General features: G+C 52.4%; 1 protein-coding gene across 1 annotated transcript in view; it reads right to left on the bottom strand.

Moving 5' to 3' along the window:
• Positions 1-10,800, bottom strand: part of LOC147113267 (F-box and WD repeat domain-containing 11-B-like) — a 232,015-nt gene extending 221,215 nt beyond the window's left edge. The window contains exon 1 of the mRNA XM_085996113.1: positions 10,559-10,800. Coding sequence (XP_085852239.1) covers positions 10,559-10,800 — 242 coding nt within the window. The remainder of the gene's footprint in view (positions 1-10,558) is intronic.
• Between the last annotated feature and the right edge of the window lie 5,880 nt (positions 10,801-16,680).

The following is a 16,680-nucleotide window of genomic DNA, read 5'->3' as shown; positions in this document are numbered from 1 at the left end:
AATAATGAATTCCGCTTGCTCAAGCACAGTGACCCGTCAAATAGAGAGAGAGAGGGAAGAGGGGGAAGGAGGCAGTCTTCCATCACAATGAAACATCATCAGTGCTTGTTCCAATTACCTGGAGACAGGATTCAATCGGATGCTTGGGCAAGTGACAAAAAAGTGTTTCCCCGAGGTCCATTATGGGGTTAATTAAACAGTTGACTCCGAACCCTCCCTTTCATTAGGCGAGTAAAAACAGATCACTCAAGCATGGCCGGCTGTGTGACAGGCTGCACAAAGCACACGTGGCCCAGTTACGGCAAGAGACGGGTGGCTATAAAACATTAGCAGCATCTGATCAGAGGCAACAATCACCCAATCGATTACAATGATAGTATTCAGAAAGTGAATGGGTGGGGGGGAGGGAGAGAGGGCAACAGAGGCATATGATTCAGAGAGAAGGAAAGAAGCAACAAAGAGCCATAAGATGAAGATGGACAGGCACGGAGTGAGCTGATTGTAGGCTGTCCCAAACGCAAAACAGCGACCTTCGCATTGTCGGGATCCCTTCCTCACATCAGACCAGGAAACACTTCACATCAGGATCCTGGCCGAGGAATTGCAAACAGTTAATTGTACCAGTCACCAAGGGTAATGATATGATCAGGGAAATAGAGGGGTTCCAGGGCCCAACACTGAGAGGGAGGATCAGCTGGATTATCATCAGTAGAGATACAGTCAGTAACACAGGGCACTGGGGGAGAGGGGTTACTGAGTGACAGTGTGAGGGAGCTGGATTAAGATCAGTAGAGATACAGTCAGTAACACAGGGCGCTGGGGAGAGGGGTTACTGAGTGACAGTGTGAGGGAGCTGGATTAACATCAGTAGAGATACAGTCAGTAACACAGGGCGCTGGTGGAGAGGGGTTACTGAGTGACAGTGTGAGGGAGCTGGATTAACATCAGTAGAGATACAGTCAGTAACACAGGGCGCTGGGGGAGAGGGGTTACTGAGTGACAGTGTGAGGGAGCTGGATTAACATCAGTAGAGATCGAGTCAGTAACACAGGGCGCTGGTGGAGAGGGGTTACTGAGTGACAATGTGAGGGAGCTGGATTAACATCAGTAGAGATACAGTCAGTAACACAGGGCGCTGGGGAGAGGGGTTACTGAGTGACAGTGTGAGGGAGCTGGATTAACATCAGTAGAGATACAGTCAGCAACACCGGGCGCTGGGGGAGAGGGGTTACTGAGTGACAGTGTGAGGGAGCTGGATTAACATCAGTAGAGATACAGTAAGTAACAGTGCACTGGGGGAGAGAGGTTACTGAGTGACAGTGTGAGGGAGCTGGATTAACATCAGTAGAGATACAGTCAGAAACACAGGGCGCTGGGGGAGGGGTTACTGAGTGGCAGTGTAGAGGGAGCTTTACTCTGTATCTAACCCGTGCTGTACCTGCCCTGGGAGTGTTTGCTGGGGCAGTGTAGAGGGAGCTTTACTCTGTATCTAACCTGTGCTGTACCTGTCCTGGGAGTGTTTGATGGGACAGTGTAGAGGGAGCTTTACTCTGTATCTAACCCGTGCTGTACCTGCCCTGGGAGTGTTTGATGGGACAGTGTAGAGGGAGCTTTACTCTGTATCTAACCCGTGCTGTACCTGCCCTGGGAGTGTTTGATGGGACAGTGTAGAGGGAGCTTTACTCTGTATCTAACCCGTGCTGTACCTGCCCTGGGAGTGTTTGATGGGACAGTGTAGAGGGAGCTTTACTCTGTATCTAACCCGTGCTATACCTGCCCTGGGAGTGTTTGATGGGACAGTGTAGAGGGAGCTTTACTCTGTATCTAACCTATGCTGTACCTGCCCTGGGAGTGTTTGATGGGACAGTGTAGAGGGAGCTTTACTCTGTATCTAACTCGTGCTATACCTGCCCTGGGAGTGTTTGATGGGACAGTGTAGAGGGAACTTTACTCTGTATCTAACCCATTCTGTACCTGCCCTGGGAGTGTTTGATGGGCAGTGTAGAGGGAGCTTTACTCTGTATCTAAACCGTGCTGTACCTGCCCTGGGAGTGTTTGATGGGACAGTGTAGAGGGAGCTTTACTCTGTATCTAACCCGTGCTGTACCTGCCCTAGGAGTGTTTGATGGGACAGTGTAGAGGGAGCTTTACTCTGTATCTAACCTGTGCTGTACCTGTCATGGGAGTGTTTGATGGGACAGTGTAGAGGGAGCTTTACTCTGTATCTAACCCGTGCTGTACCTGCCCTAGGAGTGTTTGATGGGACAGTGTAGAGGGAGCTTTACTCTGTATCTAACCCGTGCTGTACCTGCCCTAGGAGTGTTTGATGGGACAGTCTAGAGGGAGCTTTACTCTGTATCTAACCCGTGCTGTACCTGCCCTGGGAGTGTTTGATGGGACAGTGTAGAGGGAGCTTTACTCTGTACCTAACCCGTGCTGTACCTGATGCAGAGTAGAATACATGTTTGATTGCCTGCCATTGTACATCCCTCACATTGAAAAGTGCAGAAATGTTAGAAAAAGCAAAACAGCAAACACAGCACTGGATCCGAAAAAAATGCTGAAAAATAGAAGATATATATTTATATGTCACGGCAAACTCAGTCAATAAGAAGCATGAAGTCCAGCTGTCAGTGTTTATTATAATGGGAGCATTCTCTGCAGCTGTTTTGCAGATGGATGTGGATTTTTTTTGTAATCAGCACTTTATATAATACACTACACGCTCCCCTTAGGCTGCCCGTCAATGTTTAATTTTCAGACACTTCGACTGAGGCTCAGTTTAAGTGTCAGCACTGCAGCATTAAGTGAGCGCACCTGACAAAGGAGGGTCGGAGGGCAGGCGCTGCCACACCCACGCGCTACCATGACTAAATCGAAGAAAGACTTGCATTTCTATAGCGCCTTTCACAGCCTCAGGAAGTCCCAAAGCGCTTTACAGCCAATGAAGTACTTGCGAAGTGTGGTCACTGTTGTAATGTAGGAAACGCGGCAGCCAGTTTGCGCACAGCAAGCTCCCACAAACAGCAAGGTGACAATGACCAGATGATCTGGGCTGTTTAAAAGCAAAACTGCATCCGAGGAAGAGAAGCAACTGGGATCAGCTGGATTTACTCTCTGCGCTGTTCCTCTCTCTTCCCCTGATCTCCGCGGGGGTCAGACTGCCCTGCCCACCGGATCCGCTGACCATCAGAAGGGCGCAAAGGGAAACTCAGTCAAACAGGCTTCACACGAGTGCACATTAGCAAGCAGAGAACATTTTAAACCACGGGAGCATTTAAGACTCAAGCCTAAATGTCAAAGTATAACACTCTCTCAAATGGGTGAGACTAGGCAACATCAACAACTGGCATTTATATAGCGCCATTAATGTAGTAAAATGTCCCAATGTCACAGGAGCGATTATCAGAAAAAGTCTGACACGGAGCCACATAAGGGGATATTAGGACAGGTGACCAAAAGCTTGGTCAAAGAGGTTTTAAGGAGCGTCTTAAAGGAGGAGAGAGGCGGCGAGGTTTAGGGAGGGAATTGCTCAGCTCAGGGCCCAGGCAGCTGAAGGCACAGCCGCCAATGGTGGAGCGAAGGAAATCAGGGAAGTGCAAGAATTGGAGGAGCGCAGAGATCTCGACGGGTTGTAGGGCTGGAGGAGGTTGCAGAGATAAGGAGGGGGCGAGGTCATGGAAGGATTTGAAAATGAGGATGAGAATTTTGAAATCGAGGCGTTGCCGGACCGGGAGCCAATGTAGGTCAGCGAGCTCAGGGCGGGGGGTGGGTGAACGGGACTTGGTGTGAGTTAGGACATGGGGCAGTGAGCACAGTGGGGGGGTGGGTGAACGGGACTGGGTGTGAGTTAGGACACGGGGCAGTGACCACAGGGGGTGATGGGTGAACGGGACTTGGTGTGAGTTAGGACACGGGGCAGTGAGCACAGGGGGTGATGGGTGAACGGGACTGGGTGAGTTAGGACACGGGGCAGTGAGCACAGGGGGTGATGGGTGAACGGGACTGGGTGAGAGTTAGGACACGGGGCAGTGAGCACAGGGGGTGATGGGTGAACGGGACTGGGTGTGAGTTAGGACACGGGGCAGTGAGCACAGGGGGTGATGGGTGAACGGGACTTGGTGTGAGTTAGGACACGGGGCAGTGAGCACAGGGGGTGATGGGTGAACGGGACTGGGTGTGAGTTAGGACACGGGGCAGTGAGCACAGGGGGTGATGGATGAACGGGACTGGGTGTGAGTTAGGACATGGGGCAGCGAGCACAGTGGGGGGGTGGGTGAACGGGACTGGGTGTGAGTTAGGACACGGGGCAGTGACCACAGGGGGTGATGGGTGAACGGGACTTGGTGTGAGTTAGGACACGGGGCAGTGAGCACAGGGGGTGATGGGTGAACGGGACTGGGTGAGTTAGGACACGGGGCAGTGAGCACAGGGGGTGATGGGTGAACGGGACTGGGTGAGAGTTAGGACACGGGGCAGTGAGCACAGGGGGTGATGGGTGAACGGGACTGGGTGTGAGTTAGGACACGGGGCAGTGAGCACAGGGGGTGATGGGTGAACGGGACTTGGTGTGAGTTAGGACACGGGGCAGTGAGCACAGGGGGTGATGGGTGAACGGGACTGGGTGTGAGTTAGGACACGGGGCAGTGAGCACAGGGGGTGATGGGTGAACGGGACTGGGTGTGAGTTAGGACACGGGGCAGTGAGCACAGGGGGTGATGGGTGAACGGGACTGGGTGTGAGTTAGGACACGGGGCAGCGAGCACAGTGGGGGGGTGGGTGAACAGGACTTGGTGTGAGTTAGGACATGGGGCAGCGAGCACAGTGGGGGGGTGGGTGAACGGGACTGGGTGTGAGTTAGGACATGGGCAGTTGAGTTTTGGATGAGCTGAAGTTTACGGAGGGTGGAACGCGAGAGGCCGGGCAGGAGTGTGTTGGAATAGTCGAGTCTGGCGGTAATAAAGGCATGGATGAGGGTTTCAGCAGCAGGTGAGCTGAGGCAGGAGCGGAGACGGGCGATGATACGGAGGGTGGAAGTAGGCGGTCTTGGTGATGGAGTGGGTGGGGTGGACAGTGAGTGCCTGTGGGCTATTCGACCATCATGGACATCTTGGTCTTTCTCCCGGACCTCCACGTAGTGATCTTCTAGGAGGTAGGAACCCTGGCCTTAGTCCCTGGCGCTGAGGGTTAACGCACTGCCTTTAAGCGTAGGCCAGAGATCAACCCTTTGGCTCAGTACCAGACAGCGCGAGGAGTCCTGGGATGTTGACCCTCCACCACTGGAGGATGTTACCCCGGGTAGCACAAAGGACCAGGGCCCCTCGATGGGTCACAGCACAAACCAGCACTGCAGTACTCTGCAGTTCAGGAACCATGAATGGCACCAACGGGCTCCTAGACGTTAAGTGGGGTTGAGGGTTATGGGGAGAAGGTGGGTAGGTGGGGTTGGGAGAAGGTGGGTAGGTGGGGTTGGGGATATGGGGAGAAGGTGGGTAGGTGGGGTTGGGGATATGGGGGGAAGGTGGGTGGGTGGGGTTGGGGATATGGAGAGAGGTGGGTCAGTGGGTAGGTGGGGTTGGGGATATGGGGAGAAGGTGGGTGGGTGGGGTTGGGGATATGGGGAGAAGGTGGGTAGGTGGGGTTGGGGATATGGGGAGAAGGTGGGTAGGTGGGGTTGGGGATATGGGGAGAAGGTTTGGGTGGGTGGGGTTGGGGATATGGGGAGAAGGTGGGTAGGTGGGGTTGGGGATATGGGGAGAAGGTGGGTGGGTGGGGTTGGGGATATGGGGAGAAGGTGGGTAGGTGGGGTTGGGGATATGGGGAGAAGGTGGGTGGGTGGGGTTGGGGATATGGGGAGAAGGTGGGTAGGTGGGGTTGGGGATATGGGGAGAAGGTGGGTGGGTGGGGTTGGGGATATGGGGAGAAGGTGGGTGGGTGGGGTTGGGGATATGGGGGGGAAGGTGGGTGGGTGGGGTTGGGGATATGGGGAGAGGTGGGTCAGTGGGTAGGTGGGGTTGGGGATATGGGGAGAAGGTGGGTGGGTGGGGTTGGGGATATGGGGAGAAGGTGGGTAGGGGATATGGGGAGAATGAAGAAAAAACTTAGAAAAATATCAAACCAAAAACACAGACATCCAGAAAACGAGGAATTACGCCTTACTTATTGTCAGACACTAACACAATACAGAAACACACTCAGAACCAAAAAAGAGCAATATATTAAGAATACACTCAGCTCCATGGAGGAATCCATTGATTCCAATTGTTTCTGGGAAAACTTGAAAACACTACACAAAAAACAACACGACGATTTGGCCATTCAAAATGGGGACACATGGGTAAACCACTTTGAAAAATTATACCAGAAAAACACACTAAGACCAGAGCAACACCAAATATGCAAAAAACTGGAAAAGCTAGAAATGGCCATAAAAGATAACCAAAACCCGCTGGACGCCATAATAACAGAAAAAGAACTTCTTGAAAAACTCAAGGACCTGCGACCAGGAAAAGCCTGCGGGACAGACGGCATACTAAACGAGATGATTAAACACACAGATGACAAAATGAAACTGGCTATCCTAAAACTCTTCAACTTGGTTCTGAGTGTCGGTTATTTCCCTGATATCTGGAACAAAGGACTCATAACGCCCATATACAAAAGTGGGGACAAAATCGACCCAAACAACTATCGAGGCATCTGTGTAAACAGTAACCTGGGGAAGGTATTCTGTAGCATCATAAACAAAAGACTTATAAACTTCCTTGAGGAGCACAATGTCTTGAGTAAAAGCCAAATTGGATTCCTGCCAAACTATAGAACATCCGATCATATCTTCACCCTACAGACCCTAATTGACAAACACGTTCACCATAACAAAAGCAAAATCTACGCATGCTTTGTAGATTTCCAGAAGGCTTTCGACTCCATCTGGCATGACGGCTTATTCCTGAAACTTATCGAAAGTGGGGTAGGAGGGAAAACATATGATGTAATTAAATCAATGTATACAAACAACAAATGTGCAGTTAAAATTGGAGACAAACAAACAAAATACTTCCCACAGGGGCGGGGGGTGACGCAGGGCTCGCCAATCTCACCGACACTCTTTAATATTTACATAAATGGATTGGCAAAACTACTTGAACAATCTACAGCACCCGGCCTCACCCTATATGAATCCAAGGTTAAATTCCTCCTCTATGCAGACGACCTGGTTCTGCTGTCACCTACTAAAGAGGGGCTACAGCAAAACCTGGACCTGCTGGAGTCGCACTGCCAGACTTGGGCCCTGACAATAAATCCCCAAAAAACCAAAGTCCTTGTGTTCCAGCAAAGATCCAAACATCAGGGACCCAAAATAAATTTCACAGTAGGAACAACCAAAATTGAACAAACCACTAACTACACATACTTGGGCTTAAAAATCAGTTCTACGGGAAACTTCAAACTGGCTGTGAATGAACTGAAAGAGAAAGCAAGAAGGGCTTTCTATGCCATCAAAAAATCAATCCAAATAGAAATCCCAATTAGCATTTGGCTCAAAATTTTCAAATCAGTAATTGAACCAATTGCACTCTATGGCAGTGAGGTATGGGGACCGCTAACTCAACAAGAATTTGCAAAACGGGACAAACACCCAATTGAGATCCTACATGCAGAATTCTGTAAAAGTATCCTCCGGACTCAAAGGAAAACAGTAAACAATGCATGCAGGGCAGAACTAGGCCAATATCCATTAATAATCACTATCCAAAAAAGAGCCACCAAATTTTGGAATCACCTACAAATGAGCAATCCCCAATGCTATCACTACGACGCCCTGAAATGCCAAGAGCTGACCATAAAGAAGAATACCCTCAGTCAACTAGTCCTGGGACTCAGTGAAGTAACTACTAACAATAACCAGCCCCAGGACAGTGACAGGGTAACACAAAGAATTCGACCCAACACAATCGTCGCTAAGCAAAAGGAAAAATATCTGACATATTGGGCAGAAACAACAAAAACCCAAAGCAAACTCAATTGCTACTTGGCCCTAAACAGACAATACAACATAGCTGATTACCTGACCATGGTAAAGGATAACAAACTGAGAAGAACCTTGACAATGTACAGACTTAGCGAACATAGCCTAGTGATCGAAAAAGGCAGACACAGGCAGACCAGGCTGCCAAGAGGACAGGATATGCTCTCACTGCAGTCAGGGAGTAGTGGAGGCAGAGATGCACTTCCTCACAGCCTGTGGAAAATATCAGGGCATCAGGGAGAATTTCTACCAAAAATTCTCACAAATATGCCCTGATTTCAGAAATCTGAATGACAACCAAAAACTCCCATTCCTACTGGGAGAGGAGAGAAGCTGTGTAACACTGGCGGCACACTATGTTACAGCTTGCCATGAACAGAGGGACAACCAGTAAACTAAGAAAAGAATATATATAAACAATGCGAATGTATATTTATACACTCAGGGATATACCTGTTTATACACTGTATGAATAGAACTGCGTTTATGTGCTAAACCATAAATGTATTTTGATGCTTTGGCAACATAAGATGTAACTTATCATGCCAATAAAGCGATTTGAATTGTGAATTGTGAATTGGGTTGGGGATATGGGGATAAGGTGGGAATGAGTGAATAGCAGGACTTGCATTTCTATAGCGCCGTTCATGCCCGCATGACGTCGTAAAGCGCTTTACAGCCAATGAAGTACTTTTTGAAGTGGAGTCACTGTTGTAATGTGGGAAACGCTGCAGCTAATTTGCACACAGCAAGATCCCACAAACAGCAATGTGATAAAGACCACATAATCAATTTTAGTGAGGTTGGTTGAGGAATAAATATTGGCCTCAGGACATCGGGGAGAACTCCCCTGCTCTTCCTTGAAATAGTGTAATAGGATCGTTTACATCCACCCGAGAGGGCAGACAGGGCCTTGGTTTAATGTCTCATCCAAAAGACAGCACCTCCGACAGTGCAGCACTCCCTCAGCACTGACCCTCCGACAGTGCAGCGCTCCCTCAGTACTGCCCCTCCGACAGTGCAGCACTCCCTCAGTACTGCCCCTCCGACAGTGCAGCGCTCCCTCAGTACTGCCCCTCCGACAGTGCAGCACTCCCTCAGTACTGCCCCGACAGTGCCGTACTCCCTCAGTACTGCCCCTCCGACAGTGCAGCACTCCCTCAGTACTGCCCCTCCGACAGTGCAGCGCTCCCTCAGTACTGCCCCTCCGACAGTGCAGCACTCCCTCAGTACTGCCCCTCCGACAGTGCCGTACTCCCTCAGTACTGCCCCTCCGACAGTGCAGCACTCCCTCAGTACTGCCCCTCCGACAGTGCCGTGCTCCCTCAGTACTGCCCCTCCGACAGTGCAGCGCTCCCTCAGTACTGCTCCTCCGACAGTGCCGCGCTCCCTCAGTACTGCCCCTCCGACAGTGCAGTGCTCCCTCAGTACTGCCCCTCCGACAGTGCAGCACTCCCTCAGTACTGCCCCTCCGACAGTGCCGCACTCCCTCAGTACTGCCCCTCCGACAGTGCAGCACTCCCTCAGTACTGCCCCTCCGACAGTGCTGCGCTCCCTCAGTACTGCCCCTCCGACAGTGCAGTGCTCCCTCAGTACTGCCCCTCCGACAGTGCAGTGCTCCCTCAGTACTGCCCCTCCGACAGTGCTGCACTCCCTCAGTACTGACCTTCCGACAGTGCCGTGCTCCCTCAGTACTGCACTGGGAGTGTCAGCCTGGATTCTGTGCTCAAGTCTCTGGAGTGGGGCTCGAAGCAACAACATGACTCGGAGGTGAGAGCGCGCCACCCACTGACGATACACGTCATTGCACCATGGGACAAGTAGTTACATCAGTTTCAACAGATTGTGGCAGCGTGGGGGAAGGGGGAAAATGTCAGTGGTTGTCTTCGGAAGGATATATTGGCCTTGGAGGGAGTGCAGCGTAGATTTACCAGAATGATACTCGGACTCCAAGGGTTAAATTACGAGGAGAGATTACACAAGCTAGCGGTTGTAGCCCCTGGAATTTAGAAGGTTAAGAGGTGATTTGATCGAAGTTTTCAAGATATTAAGGGGAACTGATGGGGTAGAGAGAGAGAAACTATTTCCGCTGGTTGGGGATTCTCGGACTAGGGGGCAGAGTCTAAAAATTAGAGCCAGACCTTTCAGGAGTGAAATTAGGAAACACTTCTACACACAAAGGGTGGTAGAAGTTTGGAACTCTCTTCCGCAAATGGCAATTGATGCTGGGGCAATTGTTAATTTTAAATCAGAGATTGATAGATTTTTGTTAACCAAAGGTATTAAGGGATATGGGCCAAAGGCAGGTATATAGAGTTAGGTCACAGATCAGTCAGGATCTCATTGAATGGCGGAACAGGCTCGAGGGGCTCAATGGCCTCCTCCTGTTCCTGATGTTGAGTTTGTTGAATCCTTCTCTCGTTCTGTCCCTTTATAAATGCTGCTCATGTGTAATATCTTGCGGTTCTGAAGAAGGAACCATTCCCGAAACATCGACTGTCGTTTCTCTCTCCACAGCCGCTGCCTGACCTGCCCAGCGCTTCCTGTTTCTCAACCGGACTCGACTCAACTCTGAGAATGGACTCGGGGGAGGTTGCCGCAGTTCCGCAGGAGGCCATCGGATGGCGGTGCCGCACACACATCCGTCTCCGGGTCCTGCTCTGCTCGGGAGGGCATGTCTGCTCAAAGAGAAACAAATCCTGGAAAACCAGCTGATCCGAGTTGTACCAGGCAGCCCTTGTGCAATCTCCGCCCTTCCCTTTGCCGAGCATTGGCCCAATAGCTGGTATCTCATTGTCTGTCCCACGCTTCCCTGTACACCTAGTGACCTATTCTGCCCCAATCGACAGTCAACAATCGATGCAGGAATTCAGAAGCGGAATGCTTCAGAATTTAATCGCTTTCTCCTTCCTCGTCTCTCCTCTCCGATGCGTCACAGGAAAAGGAAAAAAGTTTGGCATTTTTACAGCACCTTGCACAATCTTGGGACGTCCCAAAGTGCTTTACAGCCGATTAGGCAGCTTATTTGAAGTGTCGTCACTGTTTTAATGCAGGAAACGTGGCAGCCTATTTGTGCACAGCAAGATCCCACAAACAGTAGTTCTGTGATAAATGACCAGGTAATCGGGTGGAGTGATGTTGGCTGAGGCAGAAATGCTTTTCCCAGGACACCGGAAGAACGAGCCTGTTACACACTCCCCGGGACCCCCTGTAAATACTGACACACTCCCGGGACCCCCTGTAAATACTGACACACTCCCCGGGACCCCCTGTAAATTCACACACTCCCCGGGACCCCCTGTAAATTCACACACTCCCGGGACCCCCTGTAAATACTGACACACTCCCCGGGACCCCCTGTAAATTCACACACTCCCCGGGACCCCCTGTAAATACTGACACACTCCCCGGGACCCCCTGTAAATTCACACACTCCCCGGGACCCCCTGTAAATTCACACACTCCCCGGGACCCCCTGTAAATACTGACACACTCCCCGGGACCCCCTGTAAATACTGACACACTCCCCGGGACCCCCTGTACATTCACACACTCCCCGGGACCCCCTGTAAATACTGACACACTCCCCGGGACCCCCTGTACATTCACACACTCCCCGGGACCCCCTGTAAATACTGACACACTCCCGGGGACCCCCTGTAAATACTGACACACTCCCCGGGACCCCCTGTAAATACTGACACACTCCCGGGGACCCCCTGTAAATACTGACACACTCCCCGGGACCCCCTGTAAATACTGACACACTCCCCGGGACCCCCTGTAAATACTGACACACTCCCGGGGACCCCCTGTACATTCACACACTCCCAGGGACCCCCTGTAAATACTGACACACTCCCCGGGACCCCCTGTAAATTCACACACTCCCAGGGACCCCCTGTAAATACTGACACACTCCCAGGGACCCCCTGTAAATTCACACACTCCCAGGGACCCCCTGTACATTCACACACTCCCCGGGGACCCCCTGTAAATACTGACACACTCCCCGGGACCCCCTGTAAATTCACACACTCCCCGGGACTCCCTGTAAATACTGACACACTCCCGAGGACCCCCTGTAAATACTGACACACTCCCGAGGACCCCCTGTAAATACTGACACACTCCCGAGGACCCCCTGTAAATACTGACACACTCCCGGGGACCCCCTGTAAATACTGACACATTCCCGGGGACTCCCTGTAAATACTGACACACTCCCCGGGACCCCCTGTAAATACTGACACACTCCCGAGGACCCCCTGTAAATACTGACACACTCCCGAGGACCCCCTGTACATTCACACACTCCCGGGGACCCCCTGTAAATACTGACACACTCCCTGGGACCCCCTGTAAATACTGACACACTCCCGAGGACCCCCTGTAAATACTGACACACTCCCGGGACCCCCTGTACATTCACACACTCCCGGGGACCCCCTGTAAATACTGACACACTCCCTGGGACCCCCTGTAAATACTGACACACTCCCGAGGACCCCCTGTAAATACTGACACACTCCCCGGGACCCCCTGTAAATACTGACACACTCCCGGGGACCCCCTGTAAATACTGACACACTCCCGGGGACCCCCTGTAAATTACAATTTACAATTTACAATTTAAATCGCTTTATTGGCATGATAAGTTACATCTTATGTTGTCAAAGCATCAAAATACATTTATGGTTCAGCACATAAACGCAGTTCTATTCATACAGTGTATAAACAGGTATATCCCTGAGTGTATAAATATACATTCGCATTGTTTATATATATTTTTTTCTTAGCTTACTGGTTGTCCCTCTGTTCATGGCAAGCTGCAACATAGTGCGCCGCCAGCGTTACACAGCTTCTCTCCTCTCCCAGTAGGAATGGGAGTTTTTGGTTGTCATTCAGATTTCTGAAATCAGGGCATATTTGTGAGAATTTTTGGTAGAAATTCTCCCTGATGCCCTGATATTTTCCACAAGCTGTGAGGAAGTGCATCTCTGTCTCCACCACTCCCTGACTGCAGTGAGAGCATATCCTGTCCTCTCTTGGCAGCCTGGTCTGCCTGTGTCTGCCTTTTTCGATCGCTAGGCTATGTTCGCTAAGTCTGTACTCCCCGGGACCCCCTGTAAATACTAACACACTCCCGGGGACCCCCTGTAAATACTGACACACTCCCAGGGACCCCCTGTAAATACTGACACACTCCCCGGGACCCCCTGTAAATACTGACACACTCCCGGGGACCCCCTGTAAATACTGACACACTCCCCGGGACCCCCTGTAAATACTAACACACTCCCGGGGACCCCCTGTAAATACTGACACACTCCCAGGGACCCCCTGTAAATACTGACACACTCCCAGGGACCCCCTGTAAATACTGACACACTCCCGGGGACCCCCTGTAAATACTGACGCACTCCCGGGGACCCCCTGTACATTCACACACTCCCCGGGACCCCCTGTAAATACTGACACACTCCCCGGGGACCCCCTGTACATTCACACACTCCCAGAGACCCCCTGTAAATACTGACACACTCCCTGGGACCCCCTGTAAATACTGACACACTCCCCGGGGACCCCCTGTAAATACTGACACACTCCCTGGGACCCCCTGTACATTCACACACTCCCCGGGACCCCCTGTAAATACTGACACACTCCCCGGGACCCCCTGTAAATACTGACACACTCCCGAGGACTCCCTGTAAATACTGACACACTCCCCGGGACCCCCTGTAAATACTGACACACTCCCGGGGACCCCCTGTAAATACTGACACACTCCCCGGGACCCCCTGTAAATACTGACACACTCCCCGGGACCCCCTGTAAATACTGACACACTCCCGGGGACCCCCTGTAAATACTGACACACTCCCGGGGACTCCCTGTAAATACTGACGCACTCCCCGGGACCCCCTGTAAATACTGACACACTCCCGGGGACCCCCTGTAAATACTGACACACTCCCCGGGACCCCCTGTACATTCACACACTCCCAGGGACCCCCTGTAAATACTGACACACTCCCGAGGACCCCCTGTAAATACTGACACACTCCCCGGGACCCCCTGTAAATACTGACACACTCCCCGGGACCCCCTGTACATTCACACACTCCCAGGGACCCCCTGTAAATACTGACACACTCCCGAGGACCCCCTGTAAATACTGACACACTCCCGAGGACCCCCTGTAAATACTGACACACTCCCAGGGACCCCCTGTAAATACTGACACACTCCCCGGGACCCCCTGTAAATTCACACACTCCCAGGGACCCCCTGTAAATACTGACACACTCCCGGGGGCCACCTGTAAACACTGACACACTCCCGGGTACCACCTGTAAATACTGACACACTCCCGGGTACCACCTGTAAATACTGACACACTCCCCGGGACCCCCTGTAAATTCACACACTCCCAGGGACCCCCTGTAAATACTGACACACTCCCAGGGACCCCCTGTAAATACTGACACACTCCCGAGGACCTGCTGTAAATTCACACACTCCCAGGGACCCCCTGTAAATACTGACACACTCCCGAGGACCCCCTGTAAATTCACACACTCCCAGGGACCCCCTGTAAATACTGACACACTCCCAGGGACCCCGTGTAAATTCACACACTCCCCGGGACCCCCTGTAAATACTGACACACTCCCCGGGACCCCCTGTACATTCACACACTCCCAGGGACGCCCTGTAAATACTGACACACTCCCGAGGACCCCCTGTAAATTCACACACTCCCCGGGACCCCCTGTAAATTCACACACTCCCGGGGACCCCCTGTAAATACTGACACACTCCCCGGGACCCCGTGTAAATACTGACACACTCCCGAGGACCCCCTGTACATTCACACACTCCCGGGGACCCCCTGTAAATACTGACACACTCCCCGGGACCCCCTGTAAATACTGACACACTCCCCGGGACCCCCTGTACATTCACACACTCCCCGGGACCCCCTGTAAATACTGACACACTCCCGGGGACCCCCTGTAAATACTGACACACTCCCGAGGACTCCCTGTAAATACTGACACACTCCCGGGGACCCCCTGTAAATACTGACACACTCCCGGTGACCCCCTGTAAATACTGACACACTCCCTGGGACCCCCTGTACATTCACACACTCCCCGGGACCCCCTGTAAATACTGACACACTCCCCGGGACCCCCTGTAAATACTGACACACTCCCGGGGACCCCCTGTAAATACTGACACACTCCCGGGGACTCCCTGTAAATACTGACACACTCCCGGGGACCCCCTGTACATTCACACACTCCCCGGGACCCCCTGTAAATACTGACACACTCCCCGGGACCCCCTGTAAATACTGACACACTCCCCGGGACCCCCTGTAAATACTGACACACTCCCCGGGACCCCCTGTAAATACTGACACACTCCCTGGGACCCCCTGTAAATACTGACACACTCCCCGGGACCCCCTGTAAATACTGACACACTCCCGGGGACCCCCTGTAAATACTGACGCACTCCCCGGGGACCCCTTGTAAATACTGACACACTCCCCGGGACACCCTGTAAATACTGACACACTCCCCGGGACCCCCTGTAAATACTGACACACTCCCGGGGACCCCCTGTACATTCACACACTCCCCGGGACCCCCTGTAAATACTGACACACTCCCCGGGACCCCCTGTAAATACTGACACACTCCCGGGGACCCCCTGTAAATACTGACACACTCCCCGGGACCCCCTGTAAATACTGACACACTCCCCGGGACCCCCTGTAAATACTGACACACTCCCCGGGACCCCCTGTAAATACTGACACACTCCCGGGGACCCCCTGTAAATACTGACACACTCCCCGGGACCCCCTGTAAATACTGACACACTCCCGGGGACCCCCTGTAAATACTGACACACTCCCTGGGACCCCCTGTAAATACTGACACACTCCCAGGGACCCCCTGTAAATACTGACACACTCCCTGGGACCCCCTGTACATTCACACACTCCCCGGGACCCCCTGTAAATACTGACACACTCCCCGGGACCCCCTGTAAATACTGACACACTCCCCGGGACCCCCTGTAAATACTGACACACTCCCCGGGACCCCCTGTAAATACTGACACACTCCCGGGGACCCCCTGTAAATACTGACACACTCCCCGGGACCCCCTGTAAATACTGACACACTCCCGGGGACCCCCTGTAAATACTGACACACTCCCCGGGACCCCCTGTACATTCACACACTCCCAGGGACCCCCTGTAAATACTGACACACTCCCGAGGACCCCCTGTAAATACTGACACACTCCCCGGGACACCCTGTAAATACTGATACACTCCCCGGGACCCCCTGTACATTCACACACTCCCAGGGACCCCCTGTAAATACTGACACACTCCCGAGGACCCCCTGTAAATACTGACACACTCCCGGGGACCCCCTGTAAATACTGACACACTCCCAGGGACCCCCTGTAAATACTGACACACTCCCCGGGACCCCATGTAAATACTGGCACACTCCCAGGGACCCCCTGTAAATACTGACACACTCCCCGGGACCCCATGTAAATACTGGCACACTCCCGGGGACCCCCTGTAAATACTGACACACTCCCAGGGACCC

This window comes from Somniosus microcephalus, chromosome 8 (assembly GCF_052327205.1).
Source record: "Somniosus microcephalus isolate GS21.2 chromosome 8, FLI_Smic_1.0, whole genome shotgun sequence".
In the NCBI taxonomy this organism is placed as follows: Eukaryota; Metazoa; Chordata; class Chondrichthyes; order Squaliformes; family Somniosidae; genus Somniosus; species Somniosus microcephalus.
The sequence above is the reverse complement of the archived record's forward strand: the minus strand, read 5'-3'. Positions and strand labels throughout refer to the sequence as shown.